The following is a 24865-nucleotide window of genomic DNA, read 5'->3' on the forward strand; positions in this document are numbered from 1 at the left end:
CCACCTCCAATGTACAGTTCCCCCACCCACCCCACCCCACCTACCCAACCTCCTCCAATGTACAGTTTCTACGTCAAATGTATATACTCTCTTTTCAGACCTGCGGCTCTGCAGCTGGATACTATTGAACCGTGGTGACGTACACTGAAAGCCCTCCTCTCGTGAATGAAAATAGATGCCATCCAGATCCAGTCAGAGGCCATTTCGATCGACATCGTCTCCGCATAATCATCCGGAGAATCAGACAAGGGAATAGCCGACAACAATTCATTAGATATATATATATATTGATACATATCTCATAAGCGAAATTAAATGCGGTTTTCGGCGAAATAAAGGGAAAATATCGATATAGGCTCATTCCAAAAACCTTTGCGAACGCGACATTGCTGTCAGCAGAAGTCGGGTCTCGGTGCGCCGCGGAGCATTCCAGACGTCCCGTTTATTTGACGTTTATTTCACGATTATTTTCGTTTTTTTCCTCGTCGATAAGCTTTTCTATTGCGTTCCAGACCTTATTTAGATGGCAAGCTTCCCAGAATCTGTAAACCAAAATGAAATAGGTAAGTTCGTTGATTTCCTCTTTTTCTTCTCTATGTTGGGGGGAGGGGTTGCAACACGCATGCGTGGTATCTTATGTTTACAAATAAACACAGTACGCTATTTATAAAACATCACGTCTTTTATTGATCGTAGGTTATCATGTCTTATCCGATGTTTGTAAGTTACGAGTTCACAGATTTCAATTCGCATTTTTGTTTGGATACAAACAATTAAATAACTTGGCTTAACTAGATTATTATTTCAACCTGTTTGTTATTTAATCCTCATCTAAATTAATGTTATATCTATTACACTTAAATATCTATTACACTACCGTTTATAAGATAATTATCTGGCTACCCTCCCCCAGTACATTAACCTGCTAGTACTGTAGGCTACTACTGTATGTTGGTAATACGGTCATCACTACATGTGAGCCTCTTTTGTTGTGGGATCTCAGAAAGGATCACACGGTGATCATCACTTTTGCGCTACAGCAAAGCCAATCATAACACAAATTATTTGTCACGTATAAGGTGCACACTGTACATTACAGTGAAATGCTTGGTTCGTTATCTCGAATGCGCAAAAAAAAATACAAACTTCCAATTGTTGTATTTTAATACTAGTATACGGCTGAATAATTATTATGTATATATAACTGATTTGGGTGAAGTGGATGTGTTTTTAAGTTTACTAACTTAGTTTTCAAAAGACTGGAAAGTAAGGCAAGATAGATTCGTTTAATTAGTATTTATTTCGTTTTTCCAGTAATACATACAGGAGTGCTGTCTCTGGTCAGAAGATCTGAATGAGAAATGTGCTTTAGTTGTTGCTTTATTTATTTATATTTTTTTTATGTTGCTTGTTTTGACAATGTATATGCAGTACTCTGATCCTGGCTTGTTTGAGTTGATCCTATGCAGGCTGGGCATAACTACGCACGACTCAATAATACAATTTCATTCGTAATGTATTTTTTAATCAAAATTACAATATGGACTAGTCTGTATCTGACCTATGCTGTCCCTTTTCCCGCCAGGAAAGGAAGGCTAAGTTGAAACGTGTGTCAAAGGTCTGTGTATCTGACCTATTCTGTCCCTTTCCCCGCCAGGTAAGGCTAAGTTGATCGGTGAACTCTTAGTGCCCTTCGCTCCCTTCGACCAGAAGTCCGGGCGTGAGGCCTGGGCCGTAGCCTTCGCACCTGATGGTTCCTACTTTGCCTGGTCTCAAGGACATCGCATCGTGAGGCTTGTTCCCTGGTCAAGATGCCTGAAGAATTTGTAAGTACCACAGACACTTTTTATTTAAAAAAATGTTAAGCGTCAGACTTTTGAGTTTTGAAACGACTAAATCATTTAATTTTGCCACATTTGAGTTTTTTGTTTTAGGTCAGAGCTATACTTATCTTTGGCAGATAGATTGTGATTATAGAGAGAGAGAGTCACTAGTCACAGGTTGAGTGTGCTGCTCCGTTGCCGGGACCCACTGAGTATTCAGTCAGTGGTCGCCCTCTCTCTTTGTCCGGGCTTCAGGCCCTTTGAGCAACGCAGTACTCCGGTGAAGCTGGTCAGTCGCCCACATCTCGCTTCTTTGTACTCGCTAACAAAGCCAATAGCAGGCTGAATTCACTTGCCAAAACCAGTGCGGTATCTCAGTGTGTCACTGGGCCCTCACTAAGTCACAGAATTTTCCCGAGGGGATTAATAAAGAAACACATGACCCGACTTTGCCCTAAATGTGACACTCGTACAGAATAAACGTCATGCATTTTGGCTGTGGTCTTTATGCCGTATCAGACTCGGCTTGACTCGTGTTTTATCAATAGCTCACTGATAAGTTGTTGGAATTCTGTTAACTTGTGATTTCCCTGCAGATTAACAGTAGACCACTGAACCTGTGGTCCTTAGCATTATGCTGTTCACAAGCCTATTGTCCACGGCTAAGAATACTTGTTGTGATCATCTTTGGATACTACATCATAAAAAAAAGAGGGGGGGAAAGCTGTTACTCTTTAACGGAAATGGACGTGGCAGTGGTATGTTTTGGCAGGAGAAATCAAAACATAACGGCTTGAACATTTTATCACCACCACCTTGCTGTAAAGGTAAAAACGTGTTGTGTAGTGGGAATAGTACTGTGTTATCAGTATATAGTTCAATGTGAGGCTATAAAAATACTAAAAGGACTCATAGTTGACTGATAAGTCGCATGTGGAATCAATCTAATTGCAGCGAGTTACACAAGACTTAATTCTTCATACGACTTGCCTCTAAGGAAGCAATGTCCACAAAAGTCACGTCCATAATAGGACTACCGAGCGACTCTGGAAAAAGTCACGGACGGACACACACACACAATCCACCGTTTGGTTCGCGTCAGCTCTTTGCTGACCAATACAGTATCTCTGGAATGTTCTGGAAGTTCACTCGCTCTCTCTCTCTCTCTCGCTGTCCCTCTCCGCCCAAGGAGGACGCGCGGCGTGGGCTGCCAGCGGCACGCGGCGGGTATTATCTGCTGCCGTTCTGCCTGAACGGGCTCTTTTCCGACTCACGGGGCAGCGTGACGTCCTCTAGACCCAGTGTTTGAAACCCTCTATGCAACACGTGCTAGTCGTTGCCACATTGTTGGCAGGGGTTCGCTACTTCGCCACTCTGGCCCTGAAGCGGTGCAAACAAACGGCAGAGTGGGGTAGTTTCCTGGCGGGCGTCGATGAAACACGCCGGCCAGCGATAGGCGTCGACTCTACAGGGCTGTACAGTGCTACGAGGGCGTAGCATATTGCCCCTAAAAATAGCCTGTGCTAGTAGAAAAAAATATTTGGGGGCACCCTTGCTAGTACTGATTTCAACCCTTTCATCAGGTCCTTTTTTTCGAGGAATTTAAACGTTGCGAACTAATCTTGTTGGCCGTTTTGTATCTCTCCTCCCTCGGTCTCTCCGTCTGCCCGAGGAGCGGGGCTGTTACTTACACACTCGCGCGACTGACACTCACACATGCACATACGGGTACTTGAGAGGTGCTGTCCATGCTGAAGCAGAGCAGAGCTCATCATAGCGGAGAGAACGAAACGTTCGAAAAAAGCATGCATAGCGCGACCTGTGTAACCTTAAGTTACACTGCTATCTCCTATCTTACCGTTAGCAAGCTAAGCATGCATAGCGCGATCCGCGTAACGTTAAGTAACTTGTGTTCCGCGGGGAAAGACCGGCCATCACTGCATACAACTTGGTTTAATCCAAATATCCATTCAGAAACTTTGTATTATGAAATAATCTGTCTGACTATTTCCCTATGCCTTGTTTGGTGTGAGTTCAGCTGACACTGTTGACACGCCCACTACGCAAAGCGTACACCCCCCCCCCCCCCCCCCCCTCCGGTCATGCATCCACTCAACTCATGGTAAATATATCATCAGGCTATTGTTCTAAAAGTATCTCTACTAATAAAATGGAGTATTGAACCGTTTTTAACAGCTGGGTATTGGGTGGGACATTCTGATTTAAGAACTTTCTAAATAAAATAGAAAGTCCCAAAATAGTTAATTTATCTGACTGCTTGTATTAATTGATCAAAAAGTAGCCATGTGCAGTAATATAGTTATATAAAAGAATAATAAAGCAATGTCGATTATGTTCTTATAAAGAAAATAAATGTTTGCAAAATAATCAAAAAGAACCGATAAGAGTATCGTTAAAGTACCGAACCGTTAAGCAGTATCGAATCGATAAGAGTACTGTAGTATCGATAAAATCCTAACGATCCTAACCCATCCCTAATGAACACTGTGTTATCAATGAAAGAAGAAATGTTTGCAGCTGTGGTAATACTTCAGTTGGTTCATTATAAAAGATACAAACCTGAAAACAAAAGCACTTAAATGTTAAATAAAAGGACCACAGTAATGAGGCAGGAGGAACATATTTTTTTGCACTATAATGGTAAAATTGTTATTTAAAAAAACCTGTGCCCCTAGTGAAAAAGCTTAGCGTACAGCCCTGCTCTAGAGAGGTCACCCATATGGGGGGCGACATCTGCCAGGAGTGAAAAGTACACGTTAATCCAGTTGATGCTCATCGCACTGGACTGTGTGGTTATAGGAAGAGTGATGTCTTAAACTGTAATTTTCCATTGACATTCTCGAATATTGCAGAAATAATTTAGTTTGAGATTTGGCTTAATATTTGCTTTTTCTTACTGAATTAAACTGCAAAAGTTCGTATCACGATATAATAAAAAAAAATCCCACAACGCAAAAACGCTGATTGTATAGAGACGGACTGCATTTATACATCACTTTTATCCAAAGCGCTTTACAACTTATGCCTCACATTCATCCATTCACCCACACACCGACGGCGGAGGCGACCATGCCAAGGTGCCAACCTGCACATCGGGAGCAGTTGGGAGGGTTAAGTGTCTTGTTCAAGGACACTTCGACACGCTGCCTGGGGAGGAGCCGGAATCGAACTCGGAACCTTCAGATTACCAGACGACCGCTCTATATATACTATATAGTATAAGGAATAGAACAACACACTGGGATGTTCACTGAGAACGAGTCACTGACCTCTCCTCCGTTTCTCCTCCCTACTTTCCATCCACTCCCATTCTCCCCCCTCCTCCTCCTCCCCCATCATGCCTCACTCCAGCTCTACCGGCAATGGGGCGGAGAGCACCGACGGCACGGGCCCCCGGCGCCTGTCCCGCCAGAACAGCATCGACGGCGGGCAGACGGAGCTGCCGCTGGACGAGGAGCCACGCGAGCACACCATCGACTGCGGTGACATCGTCTGGGGCCTGGCCTTCGGCTCCTCGGTGCCGGAGAAGCAGAGCCGCTGCGTCAACATCGAGTGGCACCGCTTCAAGTTCGGCCAGGACCAGCTCCTGCTGGCCACGGGCCTCAGCAACGGACGCATCAAGATCTGGGACGTCTACACTGGTGAGCGGGAGTGAATGTAAACAAACTAATTGTTTTGAGGTAGATTACGCGTTGTCCGTTTGCCGCCGCGCATGGTTCCCACGGGGGCTTAAAATTTCTGAAATGTCTCAGAATCTTAGGTCTTAAGATTTTGATAGGTCTTTAAAATGTATTGGATTAGGGAGTTACTTCTATGTTGTGATCATTTCTCTGTATCTCATTTAAATATTTAAATGTGTTTGCGGGAAATGTCCAGGCTGCAAAGTAAGCAGTACAGTAATATAATCAGTTTCCCCTCCAACAATTCATATGGAATTACTATTACTATTTTCCTTCATACTTCTTTCCCAGTATGGCCATGAAACGGGCATTCAATTCTGTTCAAAGTGGTCTTTAAAAGGTCTTAAAATGTCTTAAGTTTAACTTGTTGAGACCTGCAGGAACACCTGCCCACATGATGAGCTACATCCCTCTACATTATTGGGAAGCAACCAAGTGCTCTGATCATGTGACATCTTTAGGTAGCTGTGAGCGTTTGGCATCCTCGGCTAGAGTCGAGTGTTTTAACACGGGGCTTCGTTACAGAACCAGGGTGGGATCACGCTCCATATCTCTGGAGACGCTGGTCGTTGCCCAGATACAGGATGGTGACTTCAGAATCTCGGCAGTCGGTAACGCCATGGTTTCTCCCAGTACGCTTGAGCCAAGGCCATAAAAAAATACAGATGTGGAGAGTGCACATTGTTTGATGGAAATCAAATAAGGTTGCGGTAATGATCTCGTCCATTCTCTCATCTTTGCACCCCCCCCCCCCCCATGGCTCCCAACATGCTCTCTCGCAGAGGGTTATGTAAGGTCTTGGTTATGTAAGGTCTTGTGAGCTCTGCTGGTTGCTCCAGTTCACATTTACGAGGTTCAGCTGACCCAAGTGATTTATGATGCTGTTTGTTTCCTTGCCACATACACGTTGCCTGTTTTTAGCCCCCCCTCGCGTTATGACTAGCTTACCCCTAGATTGCGTTCCTAGACAAGAAAAACTAAAGACTTTCTACCTCGAACGTACAAAACTCATGAAGTCATTGACTTCAGCGTGGAAAGGAAAGTCAAACTCATAAGAATCTAAAGCAGCCCATTTTCAACATATGTATGCGCTCATATCATCATGCTGGACTTTGTGGTATGCGTGTAGCTGAGGGTGTGTTCTGGAATGCCTCCTCATCAGCCAATCATTTTGCTTCCTGGCGGCTACTTCGCTAAAGATTAAATCAGTTTTTTGAGGGGCAGGCCCGCCAGGCTTGCTGTGATTGGCTACCGGTGACCTGTAGCTAGGTTACAGCGGGGTAGTGTTCTGAAATGTATCCAAGCATTTAGCCAGCTCACTGTCCAGCCACTATGTCAACATCGAGTCCTTGTAATAGGGGTGGCAGCCACCATTAGCCCACTAAGGTCATCTGCATGTAACAAAAATAAATGGGATCCCAACTAGGGATGGGCATGATTAATTGATTACTCGCAGCTATGAGAAAAATCTTAAATAATTTTTATGATTTTTTTTTCACATGTATACGTAAGATTATAACTGTTTGTTGGTTTCATTAAACATATACGTGAAAGAACAAAATTAAGTAAAAAAAAATATATATATATTTTTTTAGTTTTTTCCCCCTTTACTGGCACGTTACAATGCATGATAATGATTTACTAGAGCTCTAATTTGACACTTCATATTTCATTGGCAGACTGTGAATAGTTTGTCTTATGAGTCTTTTGTCTAAAGTTGAATAAAAGCCGCTGTTTAGACCACAATGTCAGGAAGCAGCCAATAGCAGGGATTAAGTACGGATTGCCTCAATTTAAGTTAATACAATGGATCTGTGAAGCCAGAGGGTATTTGTGTGTCTCACACGGTTGGCAGTGCCGAGTTGAAGTAGTGCCAGGTCCTCATATTTTACAGTTGGGCGTATATAACACAGTTTTTGCTTTTGCTTTTCAAAATTGAATAATAATAATAATAAAAAAAAGAAGAACATTACATTCTATTCCACTTGATTTATCTTTCTTCCCTCTGTTTAGGTTTTCCGTCTGTTTTTGCCCACACAGTTCTGTGTTTAGCCTGTTAAGACTCCAGTCCCACCGAGACCATAAAAACGTAGCTCCCGACATTTAATTTCAATACACGACTCCTTGCAGATTCCCATAGAGTTTCCAAACGGACCCAGGGAGTGGCCGGCCGACTGACCTGGATTAACGCTGCTCTGCTAATGTATGCCGTGAGCTTTTCATTAATCCTCTTTTTGTTTCCATCGGCCCCTGCAGGAAAGCTGCTGCTGAATCTGATGGACCACACAGAGATAGTGCGGGACCTGACCTTCGCCCCCGACGGCAGCCTGGTGCTGGTCTCTGCATCGAGGGATAAGACCCTCCGGGTGTGGGACCTGAAAGATGACGGTATGAATGGACATCCTTGACTCATACCCTTTATTTACATTCTTTGTTTTTTGTATTAATGTTGGATCAGTGGATCGCTATATCGATCATCATTTACCAAACAGTCAATTCCCTGGATACAAATGGATCTTTCAATGTTAAACTGTATTTTCAGCCTATCCAAATATTATCGTTTTACCAAACGGGTCAATTCCCTGGATACAAATAGATCTTTCAATGTTAAACTGTATTTTCAGCCTATCCAAATGTTATCGTTTTCAGCACAAAGTGCTGGTAAAACACAGTTCTAGGCTTTTGATAATCACGATTACACTCGCACACTGAGACACAGTGACAAACAAAACGTAAGAAAGGGCGGGAACGGGCGCGTGAGTCGACTCCACCCCCCAGATCGAATGTCAGTTGCCATTTTAGGTCCAGTTCACCCTACACAGCCCACTTATTCTAATATCTCACATACCATTCACAAGCCTCCACAGACCTCTTGGCAGCCGCACAAAAGGGGCCCAGGCAGCCGACATACGGGGGAGGAGTCGGCCCCCAAAGAAAACACAGTGCACAGCTTCTGCTCCGTGACCTACATTCCCTTCCCCTGCAGAAACATCAGTCCAATGGCTGCTTTGGGGGAAGAGGAAGAAGAACCCAACTGCACGCGCATGGGTTCTCTCATTACACGCCGTCTGAAACGTGTCAACTTAGCTTATCACCACTAGACAAGGATTCTTAATATCCACCACCAGACTCCAGACACGAGTTGGAAAGCCACCTCTTCTTGACAAGCTAAGCTGATTTAGAAACGGAAATATCCCAAACAGAAAAGCCCCCTGTGGGAAATCTGAACAAAAGTAGCAATAATCTGTAAACAATTAACATCCATTGGGATTAAACAGGAAGGTACTGGAGACACGGATCATCTTTAGGAACATATTTAATAGGATGCATGAAAAAATCACCAACGTTTCTTCAACGCACCCGCGTCTTCTTCAGAGACGAGGGGTCTGTGTGCTCCAGTACCTTCCTTTTTGATGACTTTTCCTAGGCTCTGGAATAGCCTGCCCTGGCACATTAGATCTGCTCAGACTCTAGAGATTTTTAAGTCTTTTTAATGTATCTCATGTACTCTACTTTGTGTTGTTATATTATACATATTTATGAGCTCATATCATCATGCTGGACTTTGTGGTATGCGTGTAGCTGAGGGTGTGTTCTGGAATGCCTCATCAGCCAATCATTTCGCTTCCTGGTGGCTACTTCGCTAAAGATTAAATCAGTTTTTTGAGGGGCAGACCCGCCAGGCCTGCTGTGATTGGCTACCTGTAGCTAGGTTACAGCGGGGTAGTGTTCTGAAATTGATCCATTGTGCACTATTGTTGTATTGTGCTGTATACCGTGGTATGTTTTTGTGCCACGTTGCATTGCCCGTGTTAGCCTTTTATTGACCTGTACAGCACTTTGGTCAACTGCGGCTGTTTTAAATGTCTCTCTCCCTCTTTCTCTCTCTCACCAGGCAACATGGTGAAGGTGTTGCGCGGACACCAGAACTGGGTGTACTGCAGCGCTTTCTCCCCCGACTCCTCCATCCTGTGCTCGGTGGGCGCTGGTAAAGCGGTACGTACGCTCGTTCCCTTCCACCCTCCCTTCCTTTCTTATGGGTCCGGGCTTTGCTAGCTTAACTGTCTGTGCTGTTGCCTGTGACTAGTAATGATGCTCAATGAACCTACTACTGAAACGCCTCCCCCCTCCCATCCCCGCCTCAGTTGAAACTTGCTCGGTGTCATGATAAGCTTTTACTATCTGCCTCTAGATTTTTGGTGGTTGTTTTTTTTATTTTGCAGTGGAACAAGCGTTTGGTACCATAACATTTGCATGAAGAGTAGAGAAATGTCATTACTGTGGTTTTGTTAGTCTTCAGAACTCTTGTTTCTGCCACTCAGATGTTATCCAAGTACTTCCTAGTGTATTTATCCATCGAAACTCGGGGACGTTATCAACCGATGCTGATATGTAGACGGCAGGCAAACCTTGAAATTGATATAAGCGATTTGCATACAAGAAATGCTCGGTAACCTATGCTGACCTCTGGTAGGCCCTGTGTGATATCAGAGGTCAGGTAGAAGAAAATTATCTTGTCATATTTTGACTGAGCACATTATTTTCTGTGGCTGTCGAAGCCAGTGCAGCCTTTTAACCTTTAGAGACCTGCCGTAGACCAGTCTATGGGCGAGGGGTGGAGATAGCAGGTATATTCAGTATATGCCACATAGAAGTGATTACACATTATCTGAAAGATGGGAACCTGAAGACTAATTTGAGATGCAGCCCAGCACTGTGTGTCAAGTTCCTCTAGTCATCGATCTGTAATAAACATTGTGTTTTCGTTAAGTGCTTATTCAAAATTTGAAAATCTAGAGCATATAAGGGCTTAGGACATTATTATGGAAGTGTATGATGGCCATTTCCACACTCAATTATGGCTCATAAGTTGTTGCAGCAATTGTAGGATTTTGACCATTCAAGAATTTATAAAAATTGGTCAAAAATCCCACATTAAGACACCAAAACGTTGAAGAACACCAAAGAAAAATGTCTGCTGTGATTTGGTATCAAAAACTTGACGGTGCATTTTTCGGCAATCGGATGGCAAGCAATTCTGTTCTGGAAATCGCTCAGAAACCCCCCCCTTATTGTCAATATACCTAGGAAAGCCATAAATCCTCTGAATGCCCTTGGTCTCTAGTTTGTGGTTGAATTAAACTGTGATTACCCTATATGTCACAAACGGCCATGCCAGTTCTTCCCCTCGCCAACATTTTGCCTAACTTTGGATCACTATTCAGCCCCCTTCCTGACAAGCTAACATGACATTGTTTAGCCAATGGATTCCTACGGTCGTCTAGTTTCATATGATACCAGCATCTTCACTCCAGCTTTAAAACTAAGCCCACTACGTCCTCTGAAAGACAGTCCCGCCGGTCTCTGAGGGTTAAGGCAGTCATGTTTTTCAAAACGCAGTCCCATTGACTGACCGTCATAACATTACCACATCAACACACGTGGCGATTACTCAGCGATAAGAGAATGGCAGAGTAGAGTAACCATAGTAAGCCATCTCTCCCAACAGATACTAGTCTTTGTCAGGCTGTGTGTCCATACGGTTGTGTGTCTTGCTTTCCCTGTCACAGGTGGTGGCAGAACTCTGTGTGTGATTGGTTATGAAGGGCCTGCCGCGCCGCGCTGACATTTTGAGCAGCCGGTGCGCAGACGGGGGGATGCGCTGGGCCCCTGGCAACTGACCACGCAAAGGTCGTCCTGTACGTAGGTGCTGCTCTCGTGTCTGTCTGCCTCTGCTGTTGCAGTTCCTCCTTGTTTTTTTTCTCTCTTCCAGTTTTAAGATACTCAGTAGAATGGCAGTAAAAAAATATATATATAAAAATCCTTTCCCTCCATCACCTTCCCCTATCCTTCCTCCACTCCCCACCCCCACGACCTCACCCCACCCTCATCTGTACTTGATTAGCCCGCCCCTAGCCGTAGCACACTCTAGCCTCCATTTTGTTACTCTTGTTAGTTTTTCATCCGTTTTATAAATGTCAGTCCCTCCCAACCCTAGCACTCCATATAACATATAAATCATGTTGTCTGTGGTTTAGTAAATTAGGGAGTATTATCAGCCAGCCGTATTCTTTATATTATTATTATTATTATTATTATGAGGTTGTTAGCTGTCCACTGTGGATCCTCTCCCTTAGGCCTACGTGTGTTTATTGAAGTTCAGCGTCAGCTAGTAGCGCATTGATACTGTTGATGTGCCTCAGTCCCTTTTGTAATGGCATTAGTGTGCAGGGCTCAGATCATTGTTGTTGTAAATTAGAAGTGAAAGGGCTCTTTGTGCTTTCGCAGACTGCCTGCATCTCCTATAAATGTCTGCTTTTGTCCCGAGACACTCCCCCGAACACTGCAAGGACAGTGCTGGTAGTCAAATGAACACGACGGAGGCTAATAAACCCTGGGCGGGTCCCCTGTTTAATTTGGGGTTCTCCCGTGGCATGTTTACCTGACTAAAAACAACTGGGGGAATTATTACTTTGGCTAAAAAAAGGTTTCCAGAAAGGCTGTCCAGGCTTTAATGGAGCGGCACGGTAGTTCAAGCCATTAGCGGGCCTTTCCGTGTGGAGTTTGCATGTTCTCTCCCCGCATTTTGTGTGGGTTTCCTCCGGGTACTCCGGTTTCCTCCCACACCATAAAAACACATGCATGGTATATCCTGCAATGGCCCTAATGGACCAAGGTACTGGCATTACAACTGGAGCCGGTCCCTGGGCACCGCACTGTGTGACTGCCCCACTGCTCCTAAATAGTCACGAAGGGTCAAATGCAGAGGACGAATTTCCCCAAGGGGATTACTAAAAAGTAATGATAAAAAAAAAAAAAGTTTGTGTTGTGGCCATTTTGGAGCAAATTCCCTTTCAGTTACTAGCAGCTTCCAGTCTTATCTCATTCTCATGGAAAGGGGGAGGGGCCAGATGGTCTGGAATGCAGGCAGTTGCCTCAAGTGTAGGAGCCCTTTCATACAGCTAGGCGAGAGAGGAGGGGAAACCATGTTAACGGTATGAACTGTGACCTTCAGAAACATAGACATTGACTCGGTTGTCTTATAAGATGTGGCTGAATTGTCGCACTATTGCTCAAGTGTAATGTTTCTTCTCTGTACTTCAAGATGGAAGCTGGTTTTCCCAGGTTACCCAAAGTACCATTTAAAATGTTTTGACTTCAACCTTTTCTTACGATTATGGGGGTCAGCATCCCTATGTCCCCACAGCCCTATGTCCCCACAGCCCTATGCCCACAACAGCCGTTCCCTAATGCACATTACGTGTCGTTGCCTTGTGGGAATGGAGCTCTGCTCACCACAGCCTCTCCCTGGGGGTGGAGCTCTGCTCAGCACGGCCTCTCCCTGGGGGTGGAGCTCTGCTCAGCACGGCCTCTCCCTGGGGGTGGAGCTCTGCTCAGCACGGCCTCTCCCTGGGGGTGGAGCTCTGCTCAGCACGGCCTCTCCCTGGGGGTGGAGCTCTGCTCAGCACGGCCTCTCCCTGGGGGTGGAGCTCTGCTCACCATGGCCTCTCCATGGGGGTGGAGCTCTGCTCACCATGGCCTCTCCCTGGGGGTGTGCACGGTCCTGCTCATGGAACCCAAACCATATCTGGACCCTCAGAATTTAACACGTTTTGTACTCAGTCACTCTGCAGTCCTTACGCCAGCAGCGCAGATGAATTTCTTCGCCCCTTGTTTGGTGCCGGTGGAACGGGAAGTAAAGCCCTTCCTCCACGGTTTCCCGGGATCAAGCTTCCAAGAATAGCAGCCGTTTTAAACTGTGGGAACATAGGGCTGTATGAACATAGGGCTGTAAGAACATAGGGCAGTGGGAACATAGGGCTGTAGGAACATAGGGCAGTGGGAACATAGGGCAGTGGGAACATAGGGCAGTGGGAACATAGGGCTGTAGGGACATAGGGCTGTGGGAACATAGGGCTGTAGGGACATAGGGCTATGGGAACATAGGGCAGTGGGAACATAGGGCTGTAGGGACATAGGGCTGTAGGAACATAGGGCAGTAGGAACATAGGGCAGTGGGAACATAGGGCAGTGGGAACATAGGGCTGTAGGAACATAGGGCAGTGGGAACATAGGGCTGTGGGAACATAGGGCAGTGGGAACATAGGGCTGTAGGAACATAGGGCTGTGGGAACATAGGGCTGTAGGAACATAGGGCTGTGGGAACATAGGGCTGTGGGAACATAGGGCTGTAGGAACATAGGGCAGTGGGAACATAGGGCTGTAGGAACATAGGGCAGTGGGAACATAGGACTGTGGGAACATAGGGCAGTGGGAACATAGAGCTGTAGGGACATAGGGCTGTAGGGACATAGGGCAGTGGGAACATAGGGCTGTAGGAACATAGGGCTGTAGGAACATAGAGCAGTGGGAACATAGGGCTGTGGGAACATAGGGCTGTGGGAACATAGGGCTGTAGGAACATAGGGCTGTAGGAACATAGAGCAGTGGGAACATAGGACTGTGGGAACATAGGGCTGTAGGAACATAGGGCTGTAGGAACATAGAGCAGTGGGAACATAGGGCTGTGGGAACATAGGGCTGTAGGAACATAGAGCAGTGGGAACATAGGGCTGTAGGAACATAGAGCAGTGGGAACATAGGGCTGTGGGAACATAGGGCTGTGGGAACATAGGGCTGTAGGAACATAGAGCAGTGGGAACATAGGGCTGTGGGAACATAGGGCTGTAGGAACATAGGGCAGTGGGAACATAGTGCTGTAGGAACATAGGGCTGTGGGAACATAGGGCTGTAGGAACATAGGGCTGTAGGAACATAGGGCTGTGGGAACATAGGGCTGTAGGAACATAGGGCAGTGGGAACGTAGTGCTGTAGGAACATAGGGCTGTGGGAACATAGGGCTGTGGGAACATAGAGCAGTGGGAACATAGGGCTGTAGGAACATAGGGCTGTGGGAACATAGGGCTGTGGGAACGTAGTGCTGTAGGAACATAGGACTGTGGGAACATAGGGCTGTGGGAACATAGGACTGTAGGAACATAGGGCTGTAGGAACATAGGGCAGTGGGAACGTAGTGCTGTAGGAACATAGGGCTGTAGGAACATAGGGCAGTGGGAACGTAGTGCTGTAGGAACATAGGGCTGTAGGAACATAGAGCAGTGGGAACATAGGACTGTGGGAACATAGGACTGTGGGAACATAGGGCTGTGGGAACATAGGACTGTGGGAACATGGATTGGACACGCACCCCGATTATGCATTTCCCTTGAGCAAAGACGTCATTATTTAAAACCATACTGTTTAAAGAAAAACAAACGTGTGTGTAGACTAGATACCATTTTGCAAGTGTGTGTGTGTGTGTGTACTTTGCCAGAGGTCAACTCTTTGGCCATCAAATGTTCTTTTCTCTTGCAGTCTCTTCCTAGGCTCCTGGTGGGCGTGGAGCCTATTGTAGACACAAGTGAACTAAAACTCTCTCAGAGGAAACCAGTGGAGTAACATTATGTTACCATAAGTTACTACTTGTTTTCTTTTCTCTTTTATTCTCTAGATGTTCTCTTTGTTATACAAATATATTGTATTGTGTACTTTCAAAGGATATGTAGTATTTTAAGCCAAATGTATGTATTTAGATTCGAAAAATAGATACACGTTAATAATAACTCTGATGTAGTCGGTCAACGTATGGAGCTCAATACGAGCGATATTATGCGAAGTGACTTGCATTTTGCAACATAGCATTGCTTGTGTAGCATGCGCTGGACTATATGTTTGTTTGGCCTGTTTTATGCTTACAAAGCCTTAAAATGACACTGAGCATAACTCTTCTTAATTCATCTTTTAATTCCTGTTTGCCTAATTTAATTTCTATTAATTCGATTTGATGTTTAACTGCATTTGGTAGTCATTAAGCGTGTGTGAAGTACATACATATATATATATATATGATCTATTCCCCGGAGTGATTCCGTAGGCTATAACATGCTCCTCTTCCCTCCGCAGGTCTTGCTCTGGAACATGGATAAGTACACCCTGATCCGTAAGCTGGAGGGGCACCACCACGACGTGGTGTCCTGCGAGTTCTCTCCCGACGGGGCGCTGCTGGCCACAGCGTCCTACGACACCCGCGTCATCGTGTGGGACCCCCATACGGGAACCGTCCTGCTGGAGCTGGGGTGAGATGCTGGCACATAACACACTGCACTTCCACCAGCTGTGGTTATTGCTACAATGCTACATGCTGGCAGTAGGGTTGCCACGGTGATATCACATTTCTAATAATAAACGAATAAACACAAGGGCACCTACTTTGATCTTTGAAGTTATGCGGCTACATTGATCGACTTTGTCTGTCCGTCTACGTCTGTTTTTTAATTAATTTTTAATGATTTGTTGGACAGACAGAGTTGATGTTATGTTCTCATTTTAAAATAAACCAGTTTTCTATCCATTCATTGGCGGATCAATGTAGCAGCCTTATTTATTACACAAGCATAGCGTCGCTGGTCTGGGCTGGTCCTCAGCTTCTCCAGTAGAGCTGCTGCAGGGTTTAATCTGAAATAGTTGCGTCGTCTATAGAGCCTCCTTTCTCTCATTCACATGAAGTTTAATCTACTCTCTAAATGAAAGTGAAACTTAAGCTCTGTACTGCGGCCTATAAAATAGATCTGCTGTCTGTGCAGACGCGCTCAGTTTATAATGTTGTCTGACAAATTATTGATAACATGCTTAGTATTTTACAAATTCGATTTCTTTTATTTGATGAATGTGGGCACTGAGACGCGAAAATGAACTAAATGGGTTTTTATTTCTAGTAATGTACTCGGTGGATGCCTGAACACCGGTATCACCGACTACCGCAACAAGCCTAGCTCACAGCGAGGTGTTGCTCTTAAAGGGGACATGCATTATAAATGGCTTTTTCTGTGTTTAGCATGGTTGTATAGTAATACGGTTAGTATCAATGGGTCTGTGTCTCTAATTACCATATTGACTCATCAGTCTAGTCTCGAGTTCACGAGATACTCACTCAACTAAGCTGTTCTGATTTGACGGTTTTGCTGACGTTAATATAGCACTGATTTGCATAACTACTGCTGACAGCAACCGCAAACAGAGCGAGGCAGATAGTGTAACCTGACACTTCCTCAAACAGAGCGAGGCAGACAACGAGCGAGTGAGAGCGATAGAGAGAGAGAGAGAGAGAGAGGTGCGCTTCTGTCGGGGAAACAAACCGTGCGCGAGGAAGCAGCAGTAGCACATACTCATTTACACACAACCTGGGCTGGACCTCGCACGGGGAAGCAGCAGTAGCACATACTAATTTACACACAACCTGGACCTCGCGGGGAAGCAGCAGTAGCACATACTCATTTACACAGTGCTTATGGGCGGAGCCAGGCCAACACAGCCTGAAATCCAAAGTGAGAAAAATTTGGCTTTTGAGTACTTGATTAGAAATATAAAACAATGAACTCACAGGAATTGTGTAAAGTTGCTCAAATAGTGCTAGGAATAGCAATGCATGTCCCCTTTAACAAATCCAACTGAGGATGTCCACACCATTTCCACTTTCTGTGTAACTCAATCCAGGCGCTGTTTTGAATTCTTGCCTGGATGGAATGCACTCTGTTGGGTGCATGTTATTCTGTAGCTATTTCCTGGACAGTGGGACGTCTGAACCTGGACATTCTGTGCTCTAACGTCTCTTCTCCTGTTCCCCTCTTTCCACAGACATCTTTTCCCTCCTCCGTCGCCGATTTTCGCCGGAGGGGCGAACGACCGCTGGGTGCGTTCGGTGAGCTTCTGCCAGGACGGTCGTCACATCGCCAGCATCACAGAGGACAGGTAAAGAACCGAATCAAAACAGCGTGTCGCGCTAATCAAACCTGGAATAAGAACCTGGATTGGAAGGTTCAACAATTTCCCCTCAATTGTCATGTATTCCCAGGGTTGCACTCAGGGTTATTTGTGAGACTTTCTTTCCTTCTTAAAGACCTGTGCCTTTTAGCACACGACATGGGCTTCTATCGGTCATGGAAACTTAGCGGCCTGTCGTGGAAACGCATTAGCCGTGTTTTGAATCTGCGGCGACAGCATCACAGGTCTTAATGGCCTGTGTGTGAGAGGGAGAGCAGAGAGGGGAGCTGTTGTTGCAGGGTCCTTTGGGTTGGGTTTGATCACAAGACAGCCATTAATCACTGGCTTCCTGCTCCCCGGGGCTCCGCCCCCTGCCCCCTGGTTGGCTGACCAGGCTCGCTGTTTGTTTGGATAGGATATTACCCATAGGCCTGTGAGCGGAACAGGCGGGAGGGAAAGCCAGCGCCACAAAATGGTGGTTGTTGTTTGGGGGGGGGGGGGGGGGATTATTTTTTTTACCACAGCCCCTCCCCCTGTCAGAGAATATTGAGATATATTCTTATGAGATATATATCTCATTATGAGATGAGGTGTATGTCTAATGGTGAAAACTAAAATGGCAGCAATAATTATGGCTTTTGTCTGTTAGGAATGTCTTCACCAAAACCCAGATGAGTCATGTTTTCCAGCAGCCACATGTTAGCCGTTTTAATGTGTCATAGCGACATCTATTTCTTTTTCTTTTCTTTTTTTATTATGCAGAGTGTACGTGACTTGTGCCTCGTCTCACCAGATTTGTCTTTTTCTCTTCCCCCCCCCCCCCTCAGACTGGTGCGCTTCTGGAACATCGAGGAAAGGGCTCCCCAGACCATAGCGGCACTGACCAGCGGCCTCTGCTGTGCCTTCTCCACTGATGGGAGCGTCCTCGCTGCAGGGTGAGACACACACACACGCACACACAACACACACACGCGCGCACACACAACACACACAAAAAAAAAATGTAAGAAGAAGAAGTAGGGATGTTCTGCATTGGGTCAAATAATGACATTGATGATGATAATGTTGAAGGTAAAAAAAAGACCAGGTGCTCTCAAAGGACGGGCAGAATAATATAGGATTACATACAGTGACTTGCTTTTAGGAATAAAACTGGAGGCACACTGATTGTAAACGTAGGACCGTGTCATTTCCCACCTCCTGATGGATGGACACGCACGTCTCATGTTGTCAAACCGGTTCCTCTCAGTCGACCGTAGCTCAGAGTGTCATGTGATGGTGACCTGTACATGGGAAGAGGCTGAAGAATGCAGAGTGAATTGTAAACACGGGCCGTCTTCTCCGCAGCGTTCCCAATGAGGACGTTCAGGATCACGCCGCAAAGTTTAGCAGCGCTAAAAACGACATTTGGGAAATTCTAAAATGTTGCTTTGAATCTGAAGTTCCATTATTATGTGCTCTTTTTTTCCTCTAAGATAAGATATTCCTTTATTGATCGCTGTCATAGCAGCATGGGAGGTACAGATATGGGCAGGGTAATAGAAGAAAGACATAAATATAGGTGTACACAACAGTGTAAACAATATAATTAACTCTGAATATAAAATACGAGAAAATTAAACGGCGTAAACGATATAATTTACTCTGAATATAAAAATACGAGAAAAATAAACGGTGTAAACGATATAATTAACTTTGAATATAAAAATATGAGAAAAATACAGAGTAAACAATATAATTAACTGAATATAAAAATATGAGAAAAGTAAACAAAGGTGCATTTGAATTTGGAAAATGTTGCTTTGATTCTGAAGTTCTTTATAAATATATTTTTATGACCACATAACAACAAAAATGGAAGTGCTCACTTACTAATATTCATCATACCGCATCTCACCGCTGGGATTCGTGAGCTTTCTTTAACTTTTTGTATCTCGTTCTTTCGCTCTTGCAGGACTCGTGACGGCAGCATCCAGTTCCTGGAGTGTCCACGCAGCGTGTCCAGCCTGCAGCACATGTGTCGCATGTCTCTGCGCCGGATCATGACCACGCAGCAGGTGGAGGCGCTGGCCATTCCCACGCCCCTACGAGACTACCTGTCCTACAAGGTCATCTAGCCCATGTCGCGACCCCGCAGCAGGTGAGGCGCTGGCCATTCCCACGCCCCTACGAGACTACCTGTCCTACAAGAGCACCTGACCCCGTCGCGACCCCCCAGGGCGCCGCTGCACGCTGGAAAAGAAAACCCACCAAGGACTCTTTATGTTTCTCATTAAATCAAACTTTTCTCAGAAGAGCCTCTACAACGGAAGGAAAACACAGGATAACCAAAAGAAGAAAAAAAAACATTGATTTGTGTCTCTTTTTACAGCGGGACCCTCTTCCCCATTACTCCAGCCCCCCCCCCATCCTATTCTTCAGCAAGGTTTTACCTCTTGGTTGTTTTTTTATATTTATTTATTTTTGTAAGTGCATGACTGAGTGAGTGAGTGTGCTGTATCTCTGGTGCGGGTGAATCTGTTAAGTTATTTCCGAGGCCTCTCATCACCATATCAGTGTCCATGTGCAATTTCCACCTATAAACAAGAAACTTCGCTAAGCGGCTTCTCTGAACCAGAGACTCCCTCTGGCTGTTCCAGGATCTGCCTGTCGCCAAAGTGACGGATTAGGAACACGAAGGAGCTCTCTGTCACATCTTGAGTTGAAACGGTTACAACATTACAACGTGGTGACGCCATTTGCCCTTCTGGCAGCGGGTGTAGCCAGGGGGAGGGGTGGCGGCAAGAAAGGCTGCGTAGTTGTCGTGTAGAGTTAAAGGTGCGATCCTGAATTCAAATGTGAAACAAAAAAAGGGTCACCCCCCCCCCCCCCCCCGTCACCACCACCACAGAGAGCCAAAACAGTGGACTGAAGGCGTTTCCTTCCCCTTGACACTTTAGTGATGACTACATACAAATGTTTAAAGCGAACCCCTAAAAGATTGTGCTTTTACATTATTTGTAAAGTAAATAAAAGTAGAGCTGTTGTTGTAGCTAAAAAGCTAAATCCATATACGATTACTACTGTTCAGCGAAGGACGCACATTATACCCATCATTTACTTTCAGCATCGCGATTCGGGTGGGATTTCCGTTCGGTTTGTGTTCATTTTAGTTCGCAAAGTATTTTGTGCATACGCGCATGTGCATCCGTGTGTTATGTAGACGCAAGTATGTGTGCTTGTGTGGCTCTCCGCTGCATGGGCCCCACGGGATCACTCAGGGACCGGGTAGTAGGCCTTCCCATGTGCCTGTGTTGGAGAGAGAGACTGAAGAAGGAGGAATAAAAGCTCTTTACAAGCTTCTAGCAGTTGCTGCCCCAACACTTCCTACACTTCTCTGCCTCACACACACACAAACGCAGGGCAGCCAGAGACTGCCCTCTCACCTTTTTCATTGTTTTCAGAAAAGAAAAAGAAAATTCCCGAGCGGCTAAACTTAGTTCTATGTATATTGTAATGTAAGAAAAACAGATCTTATGTATAGACAAGTCCATGTGTTGAAAATGTGTACATATATAATTATACTTGGTATGAAAGAAAAACATTGGAAAGAGTAGTAATGCTTTTCACTGCTGTTTGTGATCAATATATGATATTTGTGTTTTTATTTCTTTTTCCTGTACATTGTTTTGTATATTTCTCAATGTGAAAAATCTGTATATGACTGAGGATGTCTTACTGCGAAGAGACCAGGGTGAGGTCTGCATTTCTGCTTAAAGAGAAGTCAGACTTGGACTGTGAATGTGTGAATGATAGTGTGCTACATAGATATGACTATAGAAGCAATACCACCACCAGCCCTAGTGAACTAGCACAAGTAGTGAACCTCAACTTCATCAGCAATCTACCTGTTTGCCCATTCAGTGGCGACCCGTCTTCGTCAAATTTGGCCCTCTCGGATACAAATCTCCACAATAGCCTTCCAACCGGAATTCCAGATACAGATATGCACACGTTATTATTTATAATGTCTCTTTTAAGATTCAACGGTTTCAGAATTGCCACTTTTAAGAACAGTGCTGTTCTCGATCGTGCATTCCAGCGTGTACTCATGCCTTGTACCTAAATCCAGTTGGGGATATCGTATGCACGCGATTATCGCCTGCGTCATTGAATGGAACGCAGATTTCGTAGCCTGACTAATTGAATGGAACAAAATATATCGTAGCCTGCATAACGGGAGAGAAAGGATACCGTTTCTATAGTCTGCATGTCGTATGTAGTGATGGGTACAGAGTGGTCGTCGGATTATTCTTGGCAATAACGCATCTGTTTTCAATCAGCGCTGATGCCAAAGGTCTCTTGGTTTCCATCTTGTTCTGTATCTCATGGCTAAAACTTGAAAAAAATTTCTATCTACGATTACTCCGCCACCCTTTCTGTATTCAGTAAAGCCATGTAGTCTATGTAACTGGTTGGGTTTGATGTAAGGTTTTGTTGATTGTGTTTGTGTGTATGACGATGACGGATGGGTGGTAGCGCTTGGTCATTAAACACACGATAACGTGACAGTTGTTGTAACTCCACGATCGTTGCGATGAAAATACTGTGCCAACTCATTTAGATGCAGTGCGCCGGCTGTAAATGGTGAAAACGTCGAAAAGTCAAATGAATGTACGAGGTCATTCTGCTTTCTTTTCTGTCATGTATTTTTGCATTTATAGTTTGAATAAAGGCTTTTTTGAAAGAAAGGAAAAAAAATTATGTGATCATTTCTTCATATCTTCAAATGGGATCATATTCATCACAAACATGGGGTTTGGCATGGCAAATAAACAAAGCTGTGTAGCTTTGAATATAATTGATGCATCATAAGTCTTTCTGGATGATTCTGGAAGTATCTTCAGGCCATAACTGCTGTGCCAACTAAATGTCAGTTCCCAATATGTATGTTGTTCATACATGATGCCATTTAGTACATAATAAAGATGATGACCAAAGGCAGTATGGGTCAGTCATATCAACCCTATGTGTGGCACCTGCATATAATCTTGTTTACATATCTGTAGATACTATATCTATATCTGTACATATAATAATACACTGTATTTGTATGTATAGCACCTTTCATACAAGAATTGCAGCTCAAAGTGCTTCACAGCAGCAAAAAAGACAAGCATACAAAATTTGGATAAAATGAGCACAACATAAAGAAAATGCAGACATAAATATAGTAAGCAAATAAAGTATAAAATAGATGGCAGCAAAACAGACAAAGTCTAGGTAAAATATCCCTTACAGTACCTACTCTTATTAGTTACGCGGCTGGCCAGTATGACTTACATAGTGTCTTTATACCTGTATCACTGTACATACAACTCTGTACATACATCTGATTAGCACTATACTCAGTAGTACTAATGTATATATTTTATACCCAGTTTAATCACCTGTACATTGTATATTACTATTGCGCTTTACTGTTACATTTGCGCTCTAATTGGATGCCAAACCTCTTTTCGTTGTACTGTACTTATGACAATACATTTTAATCTAACCTCATCTAAAAGAAATGCTCTGCTCTTGGAGTCAAATTTGTCAAAGGCATTTTGGAATTGAGCTGACCTCGGTCCATTGGCCTAGAAATGACCTCAGAAATTAAACCTAACCCTAACTGCATACAGAGGCGCGTGGTGGAGCCGAGGGGGCGTGGTCTTAACAAGTTACGACACGTGGTCTAGAGTTTAAGCGTCGCACCCAAAGTGGAGCTGAGTAGTAGTAGAAGCGTGTTTTCAACTCAATGCGAGGTCGAATACTGCAGGCTTGACCCTTTCACACCGACATGTCATCCCGGGCCATTAGTTAGGTCTGAAAGGGTAATGTGGTCTATTCTAGTGGCCTGGGGAGTACCATTCCTGCTGAGGGATACCAACCTAACCTCATTCTGCACACAGCCCCCACCAGGCCTCAGCACCCAGCTGTAGCTACTCTCTCTGAGAGGGAAAAGGCTGTTGGAGAGCATTCCTGGAAAGAGGGTGTGTTGATGACAAGCTGTGAGAAGTTTGACCTATATACAGTAATTCAATGTTCGTGACATAACTGGTCCAAAAAACTGTTGTTGTCAAGTTGGTTCCAACAGGCATACAGTATACCGTATGTGTAGCTGTAAAACATTTTAATGAGAAAAAAAACTACAGCTGGGATAGTGTAACATGAATGGTAACAAGGGTATGAATAAGTCAGTGGTAGTAAAATGTATTCTAACAAAGCTTGTCTTGATCGTGGAAAGTGTGTACAATTTCAGATTATAATTTTGATCATTTAACATTCACTAACGATGATGTCACAACGGCTCTTTTGCTGAATGTAGTTCTGTCATCAAACATGGCTGCCTGTAACATAGCAAGTTACCGCAGCAACCAATGTTTTATAATGCCAATGGGAGAGACAGCGGTTGCTATGTGTAAAACAATGGTTGCTATGTGTTGATATATGAGAAATATATCAACAAGAAACATAATCATTTGGTGTCTTAATTACTGGATCTTGTAAAGAAGTCACAGTAGAACATAGTGATACCATGATTTTCCACTGTTTTACTCTACAACTGCACAGAAATTAGGCATTTCCTTTTGAAAGTGATTACCAATGGTTACATGCAGCCATACTGGAAGATCGAGAACTACACTGACATTCCATGTAAATGGCTGCATTTATTATTATGTAAGGCCTCTTATGTAAGAATGATCAGAGAACATTCCAGAACACCTACGCCTACAGGTCTACACTAGACTGCTGCAGTGGTGTACCATATATTTTCACTTAAAGGGATATTTCACTTTAGTAGAACTTGTCAAAAATCAGCAGTCTTACCTCTATCTAAAAGTCATCTACAAGTAAGCTAGCGACCACCGCTGTCCCGGTCGTCCGCAGTCAACACCACCATTCCTCCCAGGTGTCTATATATCATACTTCTGAAGTATAAACATATTATACACTACAGCAATATTATTCAATATAATGTTTCTGTGTCAAAGGTACTTGTTTTTTGAGCTTATGTTGCCATTTTCAAATGATCAGTAAAGGAACTATTTCTCACTTGAGGTGTAGTTTGACCAACTGTCAACTTTTCACAGAATGTTAAGAATGTTCTAGCAAGGCTTTATATAACCACGAGTACACATTCCCCTAACATTCCATGCAAGGCAAAAATACACAACACACTTAAACCTACAACAAATTGCCCGGATCTGCTTTTATTTTTCGAAGGTAATATATCTGTAAAGACACATCAAATTCATTCATTCATTCATTCATTCATTCAAACCTTTATTTATTCTCGAAAATGATAATTGAGGTCACCCTCATTTTCAATGTCATCGAGACTTACAGACATTTCAATGCATACATTCTTTATAATATAATAATAATAAATAATAACAACTCTATCTATATGGCACCCTTCACACATGGACCGCAGCCCAAAGTGCTCCACAGCAAGTAGCACAAAATGAACATCTATAGGCATACAAGCTGCATACA

General features: G+C 44.2%; 1 protein-coding gene across 1 annotated transcript; it reads left to right on the forward strand.

Moving 5' to 3' along the window:
• Positions 1-204: 204 nt before the first annotated feature.
• On the forward strand, positions 205-22062 carry wsb1 (WD repeat and SOCS box containing 1). The gene is made up of 9 exons (XM_084321420.1): positions 205-563; positions 1658-1826; positions 5196-5485; positions 7781-7912; positions 9420-9520; positions 15488-15660; positions 17219-17332; positions 18172-18279; positions 19299-22062. Exons 1-9 carry the CDS (start codon positions 524-526, stop codon positions 19459-19461), a joined length of 1290 nt encoding a protein of 429 aa, XP_084177546.1. The 5' UTR covers positions 205-523; the 3' UTR covers positions 19462-22062.
• Positions 22063-24865: the final 2803 nt, after the last annotated feature.

Source organism: Notolepis coatsorum (genome assembly GCF_963971535.1).
Source record: "Notolepis coatsorum genome assembly, chromosome: 1".
NCBI classification, from domain to species: Eukaryota; Metazoa; Chordata; class Actinopteri; order Aulopiformes; family Paralepididae; genus Notolepis; species Notolepis coatsorum.